This window comes from Ictalurus furcatus, chromosome 15 (genome assembly GCF_023375685.1).
Source record: "Ictalurus furcatus strain D&B chromosome 15, Billie_1.0, whole genome shotgun sequence".
Taxonomy (NCBI): domain Eukaryota; kingdom Metazoa; phylum Chordata; class Actinopteri; order Siluriformes; family Ictaluridae; genus Ictalurus; species Ictalurus furcatus.
The window spans coordinates 15,471,878-15,495,534 of NC_071269.1; the positions used below are offsets into that span (position 1 = coordinate 15,471,878).

Here is a 23,657-nt window from a genome sequence, read left to right on the forward strand (position 1 = left end):
AAATACGTTAAATATTCAGAACCTGCATAAACCATTTTTTAGCTCATCAGTGAGTAAAATTAAGGCCACAGTGGGCAATGTAAACCAAACCCTTAATAAACTGGCAAAGTTCAGAACTGAAGCTGAAATGCAAGTTCCAATATTTACACCTGAACACAGAGTTGAATAAATTATGAACGTTTTCAGAACATGCTGTGATAAAATGTTTGCCAATTCACGTGGACTTATTTTTGATCATGAATTGAATAAACAATCATCACTGTAGGTGCATTACATTAACGTTTAAACAAATGTCAATTAATGTTATCTTTATCACTTGCTTTAATTAATTATGATTAAGGTTGTGTTTCGTTAATGTTAACTAATGCAGTGTACAATGCAAGTTCAGTGATCCTTAACATAAAGTATTACAAAAAAAAAAAAATCATAAAATAATGATTTTTGTAAATTATCAAATAATAGTATTCAAAGTTATGATTACCCAGATTTTGCTTTTTCATATTTTGGACTAGGGAAGACAGCAGCTACAGTAACATTGTTTTACTATCAGTTTAATATCACATCCATTACTTTCAACAGATTACAGCTTCAAATTTCAGGCATAATTCCTAAGAAACAGCACTTCTAGCAAAGGGATAAGGAAATGGATGGTGCTTGATCAAAATGCTAAAACAATAACTGTTTTTGCACTCTACAATCGATCAAGTGGTGCATGATAAAGAGCGAGTTGGGGAATACTTGCATGTGATGCATAAGTATCTACATGCATGTTCTTTGTACTGACAGTCAAATAAATGTGACATTTGTGCTTGTGCTCAACAGATGCACACTCAATTTGATTGGAGCAAAATTTAAAAAAAAGATTAAAAAAAAGTAATTTTTGGTACTTGTTTATGGTCTTAACATCTACGTTGTGTGAATTGCTGGTTTATAGTTTGTTTATAGTTTATGTATTTGAACTGAATATGCTGTTCTATCCTCTGAAAAACCAAAGAACTGTACAACAATGAAAATATAATCGCTGTTTAATAAGAAAATACACATTTGTGTGCTCAGTTGTTCAACAGAGGAGTATAATAAATGCCATGAGCATTCATTATTTTCAAAACATGCAGGATATTGATTTTTGTTCCTCAGGTGATTATAATGAAGGAAATAATACATCACAATTTAAAAAAAAAAAAAATCAATACCCATGTACCTCATTTCGTATATACCAAACAACACTGTAAGGCTCTTAATATAAGACTGGAGACGATGATGTACAATAAGCAACATCATTTTAGTGCAATACATCAGCCACCAGCACAAGGCTTTGAAGTAATTATTAACGTACTATTGTGTTGAAGAATACACTACTCAATTTCACTTTCAGTACCCTCAGTTCTAACGTGTATTAAATAAAAACAAGGTCTGACTTTAAATAAGATAAAATCTGCGGCATGAAATTCCATGTGTCATAGTCAGTGTCATAAACCATGGCAAAGGCCAGGGAGCTCACATACATGTGCACCATTTTTGGTCTAAGCAATATTGGGATAAGAGAGCAGGTTAAGTACAAGACCATCAACTTAACATCAGCCATGAATAGATGGCAGGTTAATGAAGAATATGAGAATATGAAAGGAAATCACAAAGTCTTACCTATGACTTATTTTATAAATATATACCGCCTTCCACTAATATTGGCACTCTTGATAAATATGAGCAAAGAAGGCTGTGAAAAATTGCCTTTATTGTTTAACCTTTTGTTCAAAACATTCACAAAAATACTCATGGATATTAAACTATTGCAACATAACACAACTTGGGGTAAGAAAGTCTCCAAAACTACAATCCGGAGTCACCTACAACACCACAAGTTGTTTGGAAGGGTTTCAAGAAAAAAGCATCTACTCTCATCCAAAAACAAACTCAAGAGTCTTCAGTTTGCAGACACTACTGGAACTTCAAATGGAATCAGGTTCTATAGTCAGATGAAACCAAAATAGAGCTTTTTGGCAATAAACACCAGAGGTGGTTTTGGAGCACACAGAGAGGTAGCCATATGGAAAAGTACCTCATGCTCACAGTTAAATATGGTAGTGGCTCTTTAATGTTTTGGGCTGTTTTTCTGCCAGAAGACCTGGACATTTTGTTAGGATGCATGACATCATGAACTATCAAATATCAACAGATAGTAAATGAAAACCTGACTGCCTCTGCCAGAAAGCTTAAAATGGGCAATGGTTGGATCTTCCAGCAGGACAATGATCCAAAACATACATTACAATCAACACAGAAATGGTTTACTGACCACAAAATCAAGGTCCTGTCAATGCCATCCCAGTCCCCTTACTTAGATAACCGGTGGGGTGAACTGAAGAGGAGAGAACACCAGCATGGACCTCGAAATTTGAAGAATCTGGAGAGATTCTGTATGGAGGAATGGTCTCAGATCCCGTGCCATCAGGCATTATAGGAGAAGACTCAGAGCTGTTATCTTGGCAAAGGGAGGTAGCACAAAATATTGACTAAAAGGTTGCCAATAATTGGTGCACACCTATACTTAAAGATTGTTGTTTTTTGTTTTTTATAAACCTGTGTTTTGTTTGCAATTCTTTGATATCCATGACAGCAGAGTATTTTTGTGAATTTTTTTTAACAAAAGATCAAAAGGTTCAACAATAGACCATTTTTCACAGCCTTCTTTGCCCATATTTACCAAGGGTGCCAATATTAGTGGAGGGCACTGTAGATCCCAGTTACCCCTTGTTCCTAAAATGTTGAGTGTTTTGTACCAGATTTCACCTGGATCCCAAACATACAAAAGGGTTTTTGCAATTGTAAACATTCACAATGTACCATTTGACATTAAAAGTGCTTCAGCGAATCCCTCTTGTTTTAAATCTCATGTCAAATATCATGTCCCCTTTGTGGACTACCAATGTAAAAACATATAAAACACATGGCATGTAACAGCTGCACCGCAAAAATTGTTTCTTACCTTTTCTCCAAGCATGTATAAGGCTGTAATTTGTGCTTTGGCCTTGATATCAAATGAAGTATATTGCTTTTGAATGTTTCAAAACACCGAACATTTTATAACGCATTATTTGTTGATCCAGTTTGCCATGTCCTCCACCTGTGTAGTCAATAAGCAGTTACCTGGAGAATTACAATCTGTTTCCTTTGACATTTCCCCTCACTGAAAACAGGAATGTCAGGTGAGTGGCTGTTTAATTTTGACCACATGGCTCAGCTTCATGGCTATCTGGAATATCTGGAGTCCTCAAGAACTGGATTGGGGACCTCTACATAATACGAGTGGCAAAGGCAATAAACTCAGCTGAGTGGTAATGACCCTGAGTAAAATTAAGAGTGAATGTTCTATATTACAAAAACAAAAAAAATATGATAATGATTGCTTCAGTCACAGTGACATTGTTTACTATAATCTGGCTACCAATTAGGTATGATTTCATCTAAAAGCACTGTACAGTATCAACCCATGTATTGGGGTGTAAGGAAGCATCTCTGAAGAAAAAATGAATCATCTACAAAACTGATGAGAAAAGGCAGGTCTTAGTCATCCTGTACTCGCCCTCAGATTCACTCTCTTCGATGCCACAGTGAAATCTTTCCGCATTTCTAACAAAACCGAACAGTATCAGAGCATGGCAGCCAACACTGAACTGATTGGTAAGGAGCAATTTCTTGTTACTTGCCTCGAGTAAAAATGTCTTTTTAATCTTTGATCAGGCAACTTCTGACCCAGTTACAATTACTACAGACTGGCTATAAATCTGGAGATAGTTGGCAATCTTGATAATAAGGTGCGATTTCCTCAGGCATCTTCACTGGAGATGCTGTGGTTCTCCTCCTCATGCTGGGTGACATTGGGAGCCATGGAGGAGCTCACATTCAGGTAGCCAATCTCCGATGGTTGAGAGGTAGGCAAAGAGAGAGATGACTCTAGGCTTTTGAAGTGCTCACTCACTTTAACCCTGCAGATGGCATCCAATAGTCCCCACGAGTCATGGAGCCCCAGCTTTGGACTTCATCAAAATATCAACACAAGATGGCACAATTTGTAATTATAAAGATTCCGATTGAAGGTGGTTTCTACTTAAATATGAAAAGGTAGATGCCTCATTGGGTGCACTTTCCAAGTTAAGTTAACTTATTTAGGTGTAGACCAAGATTTTCTTCAAAAATGGTGGTGTACTGTACAACATTTCGATGTAAAGTGTAAAAACACCACAAAAAATCCCAGCAAAGATTTAAAATGCCTTGCAATGAAATTTCGGCCTTGAAATGTAGCGTACACATTGATTTCACAGTATCTAGAAACAGCAGCTAATGTGGCATCTACCATTTTCCTATATGTGTTTTGCTTTTTTTTAATAAAAACATACCTTGATGTCTGCAAGAGGCCATCAGGAAGAGTAGCAGAGGGAAAGAACTTCTTTACCTCCTGTTATAGAAATATAAATATGAATACATTTTTATACATGCTTACATAGGCTAATTTAACATGCCCAATGCATTCCAACCATTTTATGTTGGACATTGACATTTATAAAACACCACTATTCATTTATCTTTACCTCAGCATTACACACTGACTGAAGATTTCTCAGGGCACGTTCTAAAACTCCGATTTGGTTAGCCAGCTTCAGGGTTTTGTCCTGAAGCTGCTTATTCTCCAACTCCAAGAACTTCACCCTGTGAAAGAGAGATGAGATCTTTACCATGGATCTTTAGAAGTTTATATTAGAGTACTGTGTGGCATAAAAGATCCATTCAAACCTCTGCTGCGTGTCCGTAGCTGTTCGTATTCCGTTGGTGCCCATCTCCTCAGCCTCGGTCATCCTCCTCAGCAGCTCTCGCCGCTCCAGCAGGAGTTGCTCATTCTCCTCAGTCACAGTCTTAATCCAGTCTTTTTCCTTTCCAAAATGTTATAAAAGTTGTCAGATTTCTGTGCTTATATTTTGAATATTTAGATTTCAGAATATGAGAATAAAAATATGTCTCACTTTTTCAGACAGACTCGCTGCAAGTGCTAAATCATTCTCTAGCTTCTGGATCTTCATATCTCGCTGGGTGGTTGCCTTCATGAACAACTGCTTTGCTCTGCGTAGCTTGGTTTTATGTTCAAAATGTTTTTCATTGTATCGCCTACAAAAGAGCAAACAATTCAAAACAGTTTACTTTCTGCACAGAGACCTGACCTCAACGCCAGTGAACACCTTTGGGATGAACTGGAACACTAATGCTCTTGTGGCTGAATGAGCAACTCCCCACAGCCATGCTCCAAAATCTAGTGGAATGGCCTTCCTAGAAGAGTGGAGCTTATTATAACTGCAAAAGGGGACTAAATCTGGAATGGACTATTCAAAAAGCAGATATGGATGTGAAGGTCATGTGTCCACAAACCTTTGGGTATAAACAGTGTATAAACATACATGATGCTTGTTTATGAATTCCCTACCTAATGTTGGTATCAAGCTGCTGAAGAATATTCTGTAACTCCTCCTGCAGTCTTTCTGACTCCTGCTGTGAGGAAGTGAACTGCTCCTCCAGTTTATGGTAACTCTTCTGACTGAGGCTCTGCTGTAGGATATACCAAACAACAGCATGAACAACTGTGACTAAAATAACTTGATTTACAAATCACACCATGCAGGGATTTACAGCAGCCAGCTTCACCAAGCTGTCAGCCTGTTAGGTCTGCCTCATTACGTCTCTCTTCTCTGCAACACTACAGTGATGGCCCTGCGCCTCAAAAAGCCTAAAATAACAATCAAGCTTCTAAAAAAAGAATAACCATACCTGCTCATTGGCAGAGCTCAGCTCGCTCTGCAGCACCTCCAGCTGTGTCTCCATCTGCTGGGAGCGGTGGGAGAGCTCGGAGTTAGCGCGACTGAGGGTGGCCTCTTTTGTACGCAGAGAGCGCACCTGCTGTTGCAGCTCTTCTTTCCTCTGCTCCACTAACTTCCTATCAACAAAACAACAGGGATAACTTATAAGCATGTTGTGAAGCACACAGACTCCAGTGTCTTAACACTTACTGACGTATCCAATTGTGATTAGGTATTTACACTCAAGCCCTTCATGAACATGAAGGTGTTATGTTGTGTCAGCTAGTGAGCTCACCTCTGGAGCTTTTCTTCCTGCAGTTTAGTTCGGAGGGCAGACAAGTTATCAGACATGTCTCTGGTGTCTCTCTCCAACTTACTGGTCTCTCCAGCTCTGGCCTCCTCCAGACGCAATTGATGCAGAGCATTTTTCAATTGCTGCTGGAGCTCCAACACCTTTAAACAAGCATAGCATATAGTACATATTTATGCAAGGCTACAAAAATTTGTTTCAGATGACAACATTTTACCAAATGTAAATCTATAGTATATCACCACTACAAGACCCCTTTTTAAAGTAAGACCTAAATTCTAGTAGACCTGTGGCTCAGTTACAATTATATTTAAATCAGAATACAAATGATGACAGTATCTGTTTATGACAAATACTCCACATATACAAACTGAATGCTGAATAAAGTGTTTCAGCTGTTGAGGTAACTAAAACTTTTGCGATCATTGGGGCGTAATTATTGAGCTGGATATGAACAGATTTATTTAAAAATCATTCGTATGGGGATTTTCTCAAGAAATTTAATATTCATGAAAATCCTGTAATATCAGAAAAAAAAACATTAGTTTGCCTTAACGTGCTCCTGAATGTGTGTAAATTTATGCATAAGTAAGCTAACTAATGTAAGCCTCAAGTGACTGGTTTCAAATGACATAAATCACGATGAGATCTATACAGTTTTAAATAAGGATTACACTGCCAAGTTTAAATAGTTTGTGTATTTTCGTTAAACACACAAATTCTGTGAAACCTAGTTGTTTCATATTAATGGCATAACTAAATAAAATACTAAATATGAACAAAAATAAAGAAGGCAAGCCAGCATACAATCATTGAGCACATTAGGAAAACTATACTAATACTGAATAAGGCCTTCCTATTCTCTCAAAACAGAGTGAATAATTCATGGCATGGATTCCAGAAGATGTTGGAAACAGTCCTTTGAGATTCTGGTCCATGTTGACATGAATGCATTACGCAATTCCTGAAGATTTTTCAGGTGCACTTTCATGCTTTAAATCTCCCGTTCTACCACATCCCAAACGTGTTCTATAAAATTCAGATCCGGTGACTGGGAAGGACAGTGAAGAACATTGAACTCGTTGTCATGTTTATGAAGCCAGATGGAAACGACTTTTGCTTTGTGACATGGTGTATTATCATGCTGGAAGTAGCCATTAGAAGATGCCTAAATTGTGGCCATGAAGGATGCACATGGCAGCAACAATACCAGTAGGCTGTCACATTCAAGAGATGATTGATTGGTATTAGCAAGCCCAAAGCTGTAATTGTAGCCAACTACAGTGGAAATCTGCCATCAAACGAGATGTTTGGAACATGACCTTTGATTAGAGATGTTTGCAGCAAACTCCCTTCACATTTAATGCTGATTTGTGCTTACTGGCTTTGTGGGGGCGGCTGAACACTGAGCCCCAAGTTGCTCACGATCAAAAGCCTTGCATTGCATCTCTGCTACCACTGGTGCATGTGTGTGTGTGTGTGTGTTTGTGTGTGTGTGAGAGATAATGGGTGAATGACAGTGCAAAGAAATTCATAGAACCGCTAAGGTTAAAAAAGCACTATATAAGTGAAGACCATTTGTCTGTACCCCTATAATTATTATCCCTCAGCACTAACCTTCTTGTCAGCAGCAATAACCCGTGCTCTCTCAGCACTGAGCTCCTCCCGGAGGCTACTGCTGCTCTGTCTGTTCTGGCTGTTCCTGGCCAGTTCCAGGTGTAGCTCCCTGGTTCTCTGCTGCAACTGCTCCAGCTCTGCTGCCTGTGCTGCTGCACAGGTCTCCAGCTGTGCCAGTTTGGCCTGAGCCTGCTTCAGCTCTGCACAGAGCTAAACACCACAGAACTGTTACCTTAGCACATTTCAGCTCAGCACACCACCAAAAGCAGAAATGCAGATTGTAGGTTTCAGGTGCAAAATGGATTTTTTTATATTGTATTTTGCCTTCAAAAATAGGTCAAAGAAAATATATGAGCATACAGACGCACACCCACAATTAGCCACAATTACCACACATCCCTTGAACCAATATGGATCAATCATCATTTTCAAGTACTACACAGTAAAACCACATATTAGCTTGTTCTAATCTGTGTGAGAAACAAAACAGATGGAAAGCTGTCTAATAAATGTTAGTTTTTAACACAGCTATTTTGCACTTCTTTATTGTTAGTGTAAAGGGATTTTTGTGGATTTGTTCTTTTGTTTGTTTCATAGTGTTTACATTAAAAAAAAATCTGATTTATGTTTTTAAAACTACATTCTTCACAGTTCCTCCCAAGTCATTTTATATTACATTTCCATAAAACTGTGAATATTACTGTCCAAAATTAGAAAACACTGTAACATACTGACAACACTGTCCTGTATGTAAGTAAATATTTCACAAACATATTATTATATAAGCAATCATACTGTATATACACAATCAATTCCTTTTCGAACTACCTTGATCTTCTCTTGGTCCAAGAGTGCATTATGTCTCTTAAGGTCAAGATTTTTCTCCCTCTCGTAACGTAGCTCTCGTTCAGCTGACGTAAAGAGGTGCTGGGTCCTCTGCAGGTCCTGCTTCATCTGCTTGTTTTCCTCACCCTTCTGCTGCAGGACAGAGTCCTGAGCCTGGGAACAGATACAGAACTAAAATCAAAACAGGATTAAAATACAAGTACAATACTGCACTAGTATTGCTCTAAAGTAGCACTCTTAAGACAGTTTAGAGCAGATCTATCCACAACACAGGAAGGTGTTTCTAGTGCCTATGCAATGTGACTGTGTATGTGTCCTGACCTTGACCCGGGCCTGGGCTTCACTGATCTGAGCCTGCAGGGCCATCTGATACTGACTAGCAAAAAGTCTCTCCTGCTCCACGGTGGTGTGCATCGTACTCGTCACTGATTTCACACATGCCACCTGGAGAAGTAAAACATAAACATTAGCATAAGGCTAGCACAGTAACTGACCAAAGGTCATCCCTTCTATGCAAGCTTCACAAATGAACCACCAAATCCCAGAGGTCCTTCCACAAATTAAGACAACCATTGCTGAAAAATTAAAATGTCATAAATCTACCAATAATGCCTGCTATAATGGTCATACTGTGTTCAAATAACTCCACGCTAGCAAGGCAATGTGGCATCCTCAGCTCAGTCAGTGAATTAAGAGTCTTGCCTGGCTGAGCTCGTCGTCCTTTCCCATAGAAGATTTGGGATTAGGGTCACATGCGCTCTCCTGCCTGACAGCATGGAGTTGTTCTTTCTTGAGCTGCAGTTCCAGACCAAGCCTCTCCGCCTGACCCTCGGCTTGCAGCCTCTCCTGGGCTCTGATACTCAGCTCAGCCTGCAGCTCCATCACCTGCCTTCGCTTCTCCACCAGCTCATTCCTAACACACAACACATCCACCTCTGTAGTACTCTCTTTCATTGTATAGATTTAAGTAAAAATATACATCTCTCATTTTATACATGCTTGCGTCAATGAAAGTGAGCTGTGACTTAGACACCAAGTTTAGCTACATAATTATAATTTATTCCACACACTAGACAAAATGGTTATAAATCAAGTGCCAAATGCACATTTAACTCCTTCACTGTAAACTGGTGTATACTGTGTACTTTTAGATCCTTGTAAGTTAACAGTTTATATCTTATAATGTTCCTTACCTCAGTGTGCTGTGTTCTTTCTCCAGTTTACATAGCTCTGATCGGAGATGTTCAACTAGAGCATTAAGCTGTGTCACCTGCTCCCTGCTCTCTCTCAGGTCCTCCTGCACTCTGCTGCCCTCTGTGTGCTGTGCCAGGTCGTCCTGCAGCCGTGACTGAGCACGCTCCAACTGGGCGACCTAAAACATGACATGCAATTAAAAGCCACGTCAGGTACAATTGAATCATTTAGGACATTCCAGATTATCTGTATATGGTTTTCTGTAAACAGGCTGATATTTAATGGATAAATCAGTTATTAGTCAACATACTGAAATCACCTTTTCTTCCAAAATTCCCTTTTCTCCCTTTATCTGTGTGAGGCTCATGTTGAGGGATTTCCCTTGCTGACACTCAGCCTGTAAGCTCTGCACATCTATGCGCAATTTCTTCAGCTCCTCATGCTCTCTCTGCAATGCCTGAGGACAAGCAGTCCATATTCTAAATAGAAATCAGTGTCCTCTTTAAAGTAATATAATACTCCAGCATTTTTCCCCTAATTTCTACTGTACCTTTAATGTATGCGAGAGTCTCTCAGACAATTTCAACATGCTCCATTTAAAAAAAAAATAATGACAGAAGTTCACCGTTTATTAAAAACCTTCTTATAATGTAAGCTGAAGGACAATATTGGGGTAGTCATTAAACATTTATGCAAAACATGCATATCTTTTTCCAAATAAGTTTTGAATTTACATTATAATCATGTACTATAAGTGCTTCTATCACACCACTGTTGAATGCTTGAATCTGACTTGTGAGAGAGGTGTTGATTAATTTTCTATAACAGCACAGCTCTGACATCAGTTTTCCAACACGGTCAGAGGGTTTTGCAGTTTCTACATAACATGACCAGATGCATCTCATATTATCAACTTAAAAAAAAAAAAAGAAAGAAAGAAAAAGTTTGGTAAGGGAACATTATATTTTATAACGCAAGTGATAACAGGAATTAACCTGTTTTGTAGACATTCCACAACACTGAACCTAACTATATAATAATAATTATATAAGTAACTAGATAAAAATGACATTGTTCTTTAATTAAGAAAAAAAAACCTAATCATTGGACAATTGCTGCGGTATAAGAGTAAAACAAATTGGCACAAGCTTTTATTGGAAACTAATCAAGCCCACCCCATTGTTGATTATTTTTCTAAAATAGAACATCCTGAAGTTTTTTTAATCCTTACATTTTGAGGCAATTCAGCAAATGTCATTATAAGTGAGTTTTGAATTAAGGGGTTTTCCAATTCTTTTCTGAATACAGGGAAATGTGTTACAATTATTGTCCTTGGTAATTGTACTTACCCTACAAATATGGTAGATAGAGATTATGTTTAAAAAAAAATCTGGAGCATTATTTTACTTATATACTGTATAGGCACTGTATAACAATGATGGATGTATTTAAACAATTCCAATACAATATAAATGTTTGGGGTTTTTTGCTTCTAATGAAGGCTTATTTTGAGTGCATTACCTGTTTCTCTTTTTTCAGAGAAGTCTGGGCCACTACCAAGTCCACTTCTAACTGTTTCCTCCAGTCCTTCTCCTCAGCAAGCCGACCCTCAAGAAATGTCAGCCTCTCTTGAATAGCACCTTGTAGCTTTGGAATCAAAGATATTACATAATTAAAATAAATACAGCGCCTTAACTAATGCCAAGTGCACACTAAACATTTTAATCCTCGATTGTCCTGTCACTAAGAAAGACTATGGATACCAGATATGCGAATGCAACTGTTGTGGATACAACAACAACAAAAAAAAAAAAGGGGGGGGGGGGGTGCTGTTAAGGGAGACTTAGCTATGGAAAGAGTGTAAAAGTTTAGTGTGAAAGTCCAAAAAAAGTTTTATATTTATATATTTTTATTCTCTTCTTTCTTACTTCGGACCAAACAACATCAAGGTGCAAAGTCATGTGATAATCATGTGATAGCCATTCATGCCTTCCTGACACTACTGAGTTTTGGCGTTAGTATGTATAGTGCAATCATAAATCAAATATGTGGTCATGAAGTCAAATTGAGTGCAGCTACCTCTGAGGCAGTCTCCTTAGTCTGGTCACATTTCTCCACAGGTCCCTTCTCATAGGCACTCTTTGCATTTAACTCTGCCTCTATATTTTTAATCTGCAAAGACAATCTTCATTTTCACTTTCTGTGAAAATCAAACTAAAAATAAACTTGATTAAATTAGTTAAGGAATAAGGTGTTCTCTCAGCACTGTGATTTCTGACCTTTCTTTGCAAGCTGTCCATTTCGCACTCATGGCACTCTCGCTCCTCTTTGGCTTTGTTCTGTGCCTCTCCAAGCAGTGCCTCTAGTTCCTCGTTCCTCTCCACCAGCTCCTCGTGCTCCTGCTGCTGCTTCTGCAGCCTCCTCTCCAGCTCCCGAAGACGGCAGTCCTTATCCTCAGACTCTCTTTGACACCTGCTCACAAACACAGACAAACACATGATCAAAGTTGTTTACAATCAAACAAGATCATAAAATAAGTAGTACGCAAATCCACAAACAATTCATCAAATTTATCTTTGGCCTATCTGTAGAGTCAAACTCATGTCTGGTCAGAGTGTGTAAATTTGACTTAAGCAGATGTCCCATCAATTAGTGGAAAATGTTTAAGGTTCCGTTTATGAAAGCTATAATGAATGTGTTATAATAAGTGTTTCCAGAGCTATAATAAACCACATTAATTTTGACCCACATTACTGCCATGCAATGGACCCTGCTAGTTTCCTAGTATTCTTTGCTTACATTTTCAGGCCTGTAAAGTAGCTCTGCTCATAGCCATAACAGAGCTCTGCACTTTTCCTTAAGAGGTAATGAAGTATAAATACTTTCAACAGACAGGGTGGGATTAATTGGGAGGAAGCAAAGGGATTATTACTGTTTTCTACTGAATGTAATTCACCACACAGGTAAACAGCTCAGAAAATCACAAGTTGCCCATCAATTAAACAATTAAATCAAATAAAATTAAATTAGTATTATTATTACCTTTTATGGAGTTGATCCTTTTCATCATTTAATGGTGTAGCTGACAGTTCTGAAGGATTGGCATTTCCATCAACCTAGCACACATATTACATGTTTAGTAGGAGTACAGCAATATGGCTAGCTTTTTCAAATATAAAATAAAATAAAATAATTGTCAAGCATTGCATTAGGTAACGGTTAAAAGTGCATCTGTTATTACTGTTAGTAAAAAGCCACTTTATTGTAACTCACCTGTACAGATTGAGGAGATTCATGGTCCGTTGCAGATTTGCCTCCAGAATTGGGATAGATTTTAAAATTCTCAATCTGTGGAGAAACAAAACCCATTAGCGTGATGCTAATGTCTATTCTATTCTTAATAAGAGGTTATTGTGGTAAGAAAGGTTTCTAAGCAACCTTTGAAACGTAGCTCTCACGTAATATAACCCACCATTTTCAAAAGAGTCTTCCTCTCGGAATCCAAGGAGCGTACTCTATCCCTCAGTGCCCGAATCTCTGTGTCAAGTCTCTCATTGTGTTCCTTTGCCTTTTGCAGCTCCACCATATCTGCCAAAGATTTACTTTTTTAGAAACAAATATTATTATTATTATTAAGTTTTATTTTTATAAAAGAGCCTTTCCTAAACTCAAGGTCATGTACAAGGAGATAATACATCAATGTTTGTTTAGAGCATCAAAGCTATCAGAACCTTTAGACAGTTCTTACCACACTGCTTTAACTGTTCTACTTCCTGTTTTAGCAGTGCCACTTCCACTCCAGTTGTCTGCAGGTCAGGGCCTATCATAAATGCACTGAATCATTTACACATTTACAATAACAATAGGTATTAATAAACGGTATGAACTAACAATAATCACCGGTAAGTAAAACTAGATCATCCATCACTTGTGCCTTTTTGTGATGCACTTACCACAAGCCTTCTGGGCTTTCCGAGCCAGATCTAGCTCGTTAGTTAGGTGGCGTATCTCCTGATGAGCCATAGTGAGTCTGCAGGATGCCTCTTCGAGATCCCTCTCCAGCTTCTTCCTCTCTGTGCGCTCCTGCTCCAGTTCTACACTTTGGGCCTGAAGGAAAACAAAATTACTTTTAGAGCTCACTGAGTAAAGCTCTTTCAGTCTTGAGGATGTGGATGGTAGGAGTCAGGCCAGCATCCATGCTTGTGCTCACCATGCATCTGCCACACTGAGGAGCTTGAGTGAAGCTGAATGGAGAACATGCTTTAGTGTGAGCAGAGCCAAAAAACAGCCACTGCTGGCCCATACACCAGCTATATCTGTTTACATGCAGCCTAATTTTATGTTCATAATCTACCTAACTGCTCAAATGGAACAAAAACAATCATGTATATGCCTCATATGATGCCAAGCTGACTAAAATTAGTATCCAAAAAAACAAGTACAATCCATAGAATAAACCCTTAAATAGAGGAATAATCACCACGGTAATCTTTGACAGCTTTTACAATATGAATCGTCTGCGTGTTTGACCAACATTGTGGGTGCTGTGAGTGTCGATCTTGTGAGCATGAGCAAGGCAAGTGAACACTTGTTTAACATGCCCAGCTAATATTAGCTATTTGATAGATTCTTACGGGACTCACAAGCTTTTAGTTGACATGGTGATGTTGACTCTAATGCCGTATCTGACATGCATGAGTTTAGGTTCATGTAAGCACATTCTAAATATGCAACTGGGCCAAAAGGATCTTAGCAAATATAAACACAGCCAATGAAAACCATTAAAGAGACAACAACCTCTGTAACATCACGTCCTAGTGGTTAGACACAGGAAGACATGCCAGAAGCTGCATACATTCAGTAAATTTAGGGGGAGGGGGGTCAACTGAGCAAGGTATGCATAGCTGAAAGAATACACATTCCTGCACATAATTACAGCTCAAGGAGAGAGCAAATACGGCAGTCATGGGAACATACAAGAGGAAGGCTCTGTGCCATTTTTGTTGCCTTGTGCACACCAAAAAGCTTCCTCCATGGGCTCTGATCTGTAGATTCTTTTCCCTTAGGAATAAAATTAAGGATGTAGAGTCATGAAGTTCCCACATTTCTCAGATTTACTGACAAAAAGAGTTAAATTTCTGTTCATGACTGAAAGTTTAATAGAAAATAGCCAAGCATGGAAAATGCATAGATATGTCCTCACCTTGCTCATACTCTCTTTAGTGAGCCGCATCATTTCCTTTTGCTGCCTGAGCTCCTCCTCCAGTGTGTGCCGGATGTGGTCCAGTTCCTCCTAGTTTCCATACAAGACAGCAGCTAATTTAATTCAGCAGATAGAGTTAATGATTGACTTAAACACCTGGGGAGCCTGGAGCCCATCCCAACACCACACACACACCAATTTACACACTACAGACAATTTAGAGATGCCAGTCTTTGGACTGGTGGAGGAAACCGGAGTACCCGGAGGAAATCCCTGAAACATGCAAACTCCACGCACACAGGGTGGAGGCAGGAATCGAATTCCCAACCCTGGAGGTGCGAGGCAAACATGCTAACCACTAAGACGCCACTGATGGGCACTATCTACGATAAAAATTTAGGTCAAAGTGTGTGACGCTCTCTGTTTCATTCTGGTCTGGTACCTGTAGGTGGACCTCTCGAAGGTTGCCTGTGAGTGTCTGAGTATCGAGCTTCCTCTCTGCGGCCTCCAGCCTCTCAAGCAAGGTGACTCGTTCTACCAGCAGGTAAGCCACCTGCTCACTGGAACTGCTGTTACTGATTTCAGCGAGGCCTTCCTGCTCCAGCATCTCCATCACCTCTTTATATTGGCACTCTTAAAAAACAAAAAAAAACATCCAGAAGGATTTATTTTCAGAAGCTTGAGTAATCTAATGAAAAACACTGAAACAGCCATGCCATGTTTATGAGGAGAGAACAACTTGGAAGCTTAGGAGACTGTTCAACTGAATTCAATTTTATCTGTATAGAGCTTTTAAGTACATATTATAGATAGATAGATAGATAGATAGAGAGAGAGAGAGAGAGAGAGAGAGAGAGATAAAGCAGCTTTACAGAAATATGATGATTTAGATCCCTGAAGAGCAAGCTAGAGACAACAGTGGTAAGTGTTAAGTGTTTTGAAAGGATGGTGAGTATGAGCATATTGTGAACAGTCTTTATGATTACAGCAGGTACAAATCTATAGACTTGGCTTGATTAATGTCCACAAAATACTGGAAGATTTAGCACCAGAAAATGTGCTTTTTCCACTAACTCTTAGATTGAATATAAATTTTAATAATATTTCAAAATCATGTAAGCCCAAAAATGTTCTTTAGAACATGTATATAAATAATACTGACACTTTAGTGCATTGATGAACATCCTTAAAATCATATTTTTTATTAAAAAAAAAGATTCAAATCATCTTCTCATCATCACTGATGAAAGGAAATTCTTCATCAGTCTTTTTGACAGTAATTTCATGGACTTAGTATAAGTTATCCAAACATCCACTCAGACAAAGAGACATCGCTGTGCGCTAAAATGAGGATGCAGTTGCTTTCATTGCAGTAACATGACAGTTCTGCTCACCACTCAAGCTGTGTACAATGAACTAAAACCTCAAATTTGTTGGTTCCATTATGGGAATTATTATGTAATCAAGTTTATCAAGTAATAAAGTACAAACAACTTTACATACTACTAGCAGGCATTCAAAATTACTTGGATGAATGAAAACCTTCATGTACAACATTTAAGAAGACTTACCTTGCTGGTGCTTTATTTGCTCAAGCTCAGCACGGAGCTGTTCATTGTCCCGTTCATATTCAGCTGTCAGACACTCACGCTCCTCGAGCATGTTTCGAATATGCTCGACATAACTCTCTACCTGTATCACACAAACACCCCTGTTAATGTTTCTTAACCACGTTGGTGGTGTCTTTATTCTCTGCACACAGGATTAGAATCAGAATCAGAATTAGAATCTGTCATGGTGACAGAAGCTTCAAGTGCAGAAAAAAATAGATAACACAATATAAAAAATGAACAATAAAATACAATACTAAAGACATAGCAAAAATAGACAGGATTATGTATGTTCAGATATGCTATTACAGATGCACAGTTATGTGCAATGAAAGTGGAATGACTGTACAGAGGTATATAATATAATAAATATTTAAAAGGATTAAATTACTGTTGCATTAAAATGCACAATGAACAGACCCTGTTGGCAGTTTTAATTGTTCAGGTGGGAGACTGCCTGAGGGAAAAAGCTGTTCTTGTGTTCTGCTGCTCAGTGCACTGTAGCGCCGACCAGAGGGCAATAGTTCAAAGAGAAAGTGGGCTGGATAAGTGATTTTCTTGGTCCTTTTTCTCACTCTGGATGTGTAAAGTTCTTGGAGGTTGGGCAGGGGGGGTACCAATAATTTTCTCAGCAGTCCTGACTGTCCGTTGTAGTTTCCTTCTTCCAGATTCGGCAACTGAACCATACTGTACGGGGCCTTTGTTGCGGGTCAGGACTGCAGGCAGGCCATGCTAGCACCCACACTCTCTGCTTACGTAACCATGCACTTGTAATCTGGGCAGAATGTGGTTTGGCATTGTCCTGCTCTGAATGGCAGCATATGTTGTCCTACATTTATTTACATTTATTCATTTAGCAAATGCATTTATCCAAAGCGACTTACAAATGAGGAAATACAAGCAAAGCGATATATCAAGCAGAGAACAATACAAGTAGTATACAAGATTTTCAAATTGAATTCTAGAGAAACAAAGTGCGCAGAGTAGAGATGCAAGAGCCAGAGTAAGTTTTTTTTTATTATTATTTATTTTATAAAGGATAATGTGGGGTTGGCGTTTTAGGGGTTAGTTACGTGCCCTAAAATGTGTACAAATCTTTCTGCATTAATGGTGACCTCACAGATGTGCAAGTTACCCATGCCATGGGTTCTGACACACCCCATACCATAACAGACTCAGGCTTCTAGATTTGTCGCTTGGATGTTCCTTTTCCTCTTTGTCTTGGAGAACACGACGGCTGTTTGGTCCAAAAACTATTGGAAATGTTGACTCGTCGCACCACAAAACACGATTCCAATGTGCTGCTGTCCATCTCAGATGAGACCGAGCCCAGAGAAATCGGTGGCGCTTCTGGACAGTGTTGATGTATGGCTTCTGCTTTGCATAGTAAAGTCTCAACTTGCATCTGTGGATGCAGCGGCAAATGGTGTTGACTGACAAATGTTTACCAAAGTATTCCCGAGCCCATGTCAGAATATCCATTACAGACTCATGACGGTTTTTAAGACAGTGACGTCTGAGTGATCGGCAATCACACGCATTCAGAAGTGGTTTTCGGCCTTGCACTTTACGCACAGAGATGTGACTGGATTCCTTGAATTTTTTTATTATATTATGCAGTGTAGAAGGTGAAATGCTCAAAATCCAAAAATACAGATTTGTCTTTGGGGAATATTGTTCTCAAAGTGTTGGATTATTCACTGACGCATCTGTTGGCAGATTGGCGAGCCTCGGCCCATCCTTGCTCTTGAAGGCCTTTTTTTAGAGGCTCCTTATATACTATGATTAGACGATTGCCTCACCTGTTTCACATCACCTTCTTATTTCAACTTGTCACATTGCTATTAGTCCTAAATTGCCCCTGTCCCAACTTTTTTGGAATGTGTTGCATGCATCAATTTCAAAATAAACATTTAGCTTTAAAAAAAAAACTATGCAGTTGATTAGGTAAAACATCAAATACCTTGTCTTTATAAAATTTTTTTGTTTAAATACAAGTCAAAGTACATTTACAAAATCACTCCTCTTTGTTCTTATTAGCATTTTCCGCAATGTCCCAATTTTTTCGGAATTGGGGCTACAGTAACGTGTTTCTTTTTCTTACTATTATATACATCTCTAATTTAAGATGACAAAAAGTCTTAAGGCAATCTGAATTAATGTCAATACTTCTCTGTTACCTAGCACTACTGAAAGGCTGAAAATGAACGTCAGTATTGTGCCTGGAATATATCATTCATGAAGAAGAAGCCTTTATTTGTCCATACACATTATGAGTACAGTGAAATTCTTTTCTTTGCATAATCCGGCTTGTTAGAGAGCTGGGGTCAGAGCACAGCCATGATACAGTGTCCCTGGAGCAGAGAGGATTAAGGGCCTTGCTCGAGTGCTCCACAGAGACAGCTTGCTGGTGCTAGTGCTTGAAACTCCAACCTTCTAGTCAGTAACCCAGAGACTTAACCATTGAGTCACCACAGCCCAAATGACTCTTTCGGTCAGCTTTTAGGTGAACGTTGAAAAGTGGTAGACAATGTTGTTACTCTTGTTGTGTAATTTAGTCAAAATGCTTCCAAGGAAACCTCTTTTCGACATGTGAGCTGTTCAATGGCATGAATGGTGAGGACTCTCGGTTGTGTGAAGGAAGCAGCATGACAGAAGGTCAAGCAGATGAAAATATACTATATGTATAGTCAAGTGTATTAAGGAAGGAATCACTTAAATGTTAATCAATCTTCATAATGAAGCACAGTCACAGCAGACACAATAATGTTAATGTGGCGCTGTGCATCTGTAGTGCTTTGTTGATTTTACAATCATTTAAATAGAAAAATACAAAAGCAAATACAATAGAAAGCCACAGAAGACACAGAATTCCCACTACTCAGAAAAATTACTACTCTGGAGCAGTAGGAAACCTAGCCCTGTTTACCGAGAGCCTCATTTAACATTTATTTCCATTTTTTCTGTCATTCCTTTATCATGCATCCAAAGCTGCCAATATAATGCAAAGTAGTAACATTAATCAGAGTTTAAGTACCAAATATTCTTTGATAAGGCAACGAAAAAACGTGAATTAAAAACTCAGTTGGACATTAGAATGTATTGTGATGATCGCCTATAATTGAAGTAAGTATTTTGCTCTGTTTTTCATTCAGTTACTTATACAGGTTACTTGCTTGAACAAGATGACCAAGTAGGGTAAATGTTTTAAGCGCTTTATGTAAACGGAACGCTGTGATGTCCCACATAAAAGCATTTAACAGAATTTGTATTTTACTGGTATTTTAATTAAATCTCTAAGAATGAATAAAGTCGTTTCTTATCCTTATTATCCTTACAGAATATTTGGCTGTTATGCGTCAGAACATTAGAAAACCAAAATAACTGACAGTGGCAGCACTTGACAGCATGTGTGACCATAAGACTGTAAAAGCAAAAGCTCATGATCAACTCACTTTGTTGAGAGCCAAGCCCATATAGTCATGATAAAATGTTGATGAAGGAAGGGATCATTAATTGATCATTAGCTATTCTTTACACTGGCTTCTGAGCCTGCCATCTGGACACACACCTCTTTCATCTCACTGGCCTGCTGTTCACGGAGAGCCTGAAGCTCCTGTGTGGCTGAGGCTAGGTTGTCCTCGTTGCTCCGGAGCAGACGCCACAAGTGGCACTGACGCTCGTCTGCCGAGGCCTCAGGTGGGATGCCATCCTTCTCCAAGCGTATAAAGAGCTCCTTCAGCTCGGTTTTATCCTTGATCAGAAATATAAAAACGCTTGTTCACACACCTACAAGCCACTATTCACAAGAAGTGCAGGAGTACATGAGACCTGGGTTATTTAAAACACCAAGTGCAAAAAAAAAATCTACATATTGTTTGGCCAGAATACATGATCCATAAGTTCAGAGTGCTGAGACCTTCTTGGTAATCGTTCCAAAAGCTTCTGGACTCAAGTTATACAAAACTTCAGATGCAGACAAGCTTTAAGCACGATGTGTCAGTCAACATATCATGCATTCGATGACATGATATACATTGGATCCGGACAAAACTCTGGTGACAGACCACACAATTTTTAGGTGAGCAAATGTATAGGAGCAGAGAGCCTTAAAATAAATAACACAATATTTGGTTGCATATCCCTTGCTCGCAATAACTGCGTCAAACTGGCAACCCACTGACATCAACTGTTGCATTCCTCTTTTGTGATGGTTTTCTAGGCTTGTACTGCAGCTTCTTTCAGTTGTTTGTTTCGGGCGGTTTCTCCCTTCAGTTCAATTGGGTTAAGGTTTGGTGATTGACTTGGCCAGTCTAAAACCTTCCACATTTTCCCCCTCATGGTCCTTTGTTGAGTTGGCAGTGTGTTTTGGATCATTGTCTTGCTGCATGTTGAAGTTCCTCCCAATTAGTTTGGATGTATTTCTCTTTAAATTGGCAAACAAAATGTCTCTGTAGACTTCATTCTGCTGCTGCCATCATGAGTTACATCATCAATAAAGGTTAGTGAGCCTGTTCCAGAAGCAGCCATACAAGCCCAAGCCACAACACTACCTCCACCATGTTTCATAAATGAGCTTGTATGTTTTGGATCAGGAGCAGTTCCTTTCGTTCTCCACACTTTGGCCTTTCCATCACTTTGGTAGAGGTTAATCTCAGATCCATAACTTTTGTGGCTCATCTCTGCATTTCTTTGCGAATCCCAATCTGGCTTTCTGATTCTAACTGCTGATGAGTGGTTTGCATCTTGTGGTGCAGCCTCTATATTTCTGATCATGAAGTCTTCTTCGAACGGTGGATTGTGATACCTTCACCACTGCCCTGTGGAGGTTGCTGGTGATGTCACTGACTTGTTTTGGGGTTTTTCTTCACAGCTCTCACAATGTTTCTGTCATCTACTGTCATTGTTTTCTTTGTTAATACACCAGTGGTTTCTTTCTTTTCAGGGCTTTGTTGTATTGGCCATGCCCAATGCTTATGCAGTGGCTCTGATTAGTTTTCCCTCTTTTCTCAGCTTCAAAATGGTTTGCTTTTTACCCATAGACAGCTCTTTGGTCTTCGTGTTGGTTTATCCTTTTCAACAACAAATGCAGTCTTCACAGGTGAAACCCAGGGCTCAAACCAAGACTTGACATATTCAGAGCTATTAATTGTTTAAACAATCAATCTGCACACACTTGTGCAACAAGAAATACCTGTCAGTTACATATTTTAATCAAAAGGTGCCATGATTATATTGTTTAACACATCTAGAGGTGTATAAATATGTCAATCTGAGGATCGCATGAGGAAATCGTTTCCTTATAAGGTCATTACATACAAAGAATCAAAGCTGTTCAAACACTTCTTATGCTGTAAGTGTAGAAATAAAACTTCATACCTGTTTCTGCTCCATGGCCAGCTGAAGTCCAACAACAGTCCACTCATCACTTGTAAATCAGCTCACAGCAGTGAAAGTACACTCCAGCATGTCGTTTCCAGTATTTAATAACCAAGCCAAGCTGATCATATATTCTTCTAATCATCATTCCCTATATGGCACATAAACTCCGTTATGGAAAGTGCTACTAATCCTGCACACACCGACTAACTAGTGCAACGATAAACCTGTTGCTCATCGGACTCACAGGATTTGTAGACGTTAACAGAACGGAAAGTTACTAACGCTTAACGCCTAGTTAGCCACAGACTCAGGTATAAAGCACACACACGTCGCTACTCGTGTGCAACCACCGCTTCTGTTTGGCATTTTTATGGGTCACTGCTAGCAGTATTTAGCTAAATAACTAGCTAACCAACTTGTTACAGCTGACCACTTCTAACAACCGAGCGCAACGCGTTAGCTAGCTAGGGAAAAAAGTTACCCTTGGATTTTTTAACTATTTAGCACGGCATACAAACAGTAATAGTCAAATCCTGAAAAAAAATCCTCCAGCTTAAAAAAAAAGACATTAATATTCGGTTATCTGGCTAGCTATGACTGTCAATATTGAAGGCTCGTGCTGGCCTGCTACATATCTTTGTGAGGAGCTTGGGCCAAGCACCTTGGTAACGGAACATACCGTAATCTCGGCTAGAACAGGGGAAGGGAGTGATGTACTACGGCTTTTCAAAACAAAAACAAAACAGTAGGCTACTGTCCAGCAGATGGCGATAAAGCCATTACTTTGCAATCCTTTGAACTGTCATAGTGATGGCGAGACGAAGGTTCTTGAAGCGTTGAAGCGTTACAGCCACCTACACTACAGGAGCATCTAAAAAAAATTAAAATATCGTGGAAAAGTTCGTTTTTCCCACGTAATTTAATTCAAAAAAGTGGAACTTTCATTACACACAACGTGAAATATTTCAAGAATTTTTTTTGTTTTAATCTTGATGATTAAAAAAAAATCCAGTATCTCAAAATAGAATAAAATAAAATAATTTATAATACAGAAATGTCTACCTGAGAAGATCTCTAATCAACGAATTAACTCAAAACACCTGCAAAGGTTTCCTGAGCCTTTAATCTCTCAGTCTGGTTCAGTACACACAGCCACAATCATGGGAAAAATGAAAGTAAATTTTGCATTTCATTTGGAAATCAAGGTCCCAGAGTCTGGAGGAAGAGTGGAGAGGCACAGAATCCAAGTTGCTTGAAGTCCAGTGTGAAGTTTCCACAGTCAGTAATGATTTGGGGTGACATGTCGTGACGTGTTTTCTCAAGTCGAGAGTCAATGCAGCGTCTACCAGGAGATTATAGAGCACTTCATGCTTCCATCTGCTGACGAGCTTTATGGAGATGCTGATTTCCTTTTCCAGCAGGACTTGGCACCTGCCCACAGTGCCAAAACTACTAGTAACTGGTTTGCTGACCATGGCATTACTGTGCTTGATTGGCCAGCCAACTCACCTGACCTGAACCCCATAGAGAATCTATGAGAGACACCAGACCCAACAATACAGACGAGCTGAAGGCCGCTGTCAAAGCAGCCTGGGCTTCCATAACAAACACCTCAGCAATGCCACAGGCTTCTTCTGTTTTTGTGTATATCT

The 23,657-nt window shown here is 39.1% G+C and overlaps 1 protein-coding gene across 2 annotated transcripts; it reads right to left on the reverse strand.

The window, feature by feature from the left end:
- Nucleotides 1-2,108: 2,108 nt before the first annotated feature.
- On the reverse strand, nucleotides 2,109-22,158 carry ccdc30 (coiled-coil domain containing 30). 2 transcript variants are annotated; one of them, XM_053643134.1, is made up of 28 exons: nucleotides 22,003-22,158; nucleotides 20,195-20,377; nucleotides 16,585-16,705; nucleotides 15,456-15,646; nucleotides 15,014-15,103; nucleotides 14,788-14,871; nucleotides 13,764-13,917; nucleotides 13,559-13,630; nucleotides 13,283-13,398; nucleotides 13,084-13,158; nucleotides 12,853-12,926; nucleotides 12,090-12,282; nucleotides 11,890-11,982; nucleotides 11,332-11,457; nucleotides 10,130-10,267; nucleotides 9,810-9,988; nucleotides 9,319-9,529; nucleotides 8,938-9,060; nucleotides 8,599-8,769; nucleotides 7,771-7,980; nucleotides 6,139-6,296; nucleotides 5,815-5,980; nucleotides 5,474-5,595; nucleotides 5,019-5,160; nucleotides 4,792-4,928; nucleotides 4,590-4,707; nucleotides 4,398-4,456; nucleotides 2,109-4,037 (listed from the first exon to the last, which is right to left on the reverse strand). In XM_053643134.1, the coding sequence occupies exons 1-28, from the start codon at nucleotides 22,015-22,017 to the stop codon at nucleotides 3,827-3,829; spliced, it is 3,732 nt and encodes a 1,243-aa protein (XP_053499109.1). In that variant the 5' UTR covers nucleotides 22,018-22,158; the 3' UTR covers nucleotides 2,109-3,826. The 2 variants fall into 2 exon arrangements, with proteins under 2 accessions (XP_053499109.1, XP_053499110.1); XM_053643135.1 differs by lacking the exon at nucleotides 10,130-10,267.
- Between the last annotated feature and the right edge of the window lie 1,499 nt (nucleotides 22,159-23,657).

Excerpts from the sequence above, each read along its gene's own strand:
- ccdc30 (XM_053643134.1), bottom strand. Across the intron at positions 15,104-15,455 it reads TTCGAGAGGTCCACCTACAG|GAGGAACTGGACCACATCCG; the intron begins GTACCAGACCAG and ends TATGGAAACTAG. Across the intron at positions 12,283-12,852 it reads AAGGATCAACTCCATAAAAG|GTGTCAAAGAGAGTCTGAGG; the intron begins GTAATAATAATA and ends GTTTGTGAGCAG.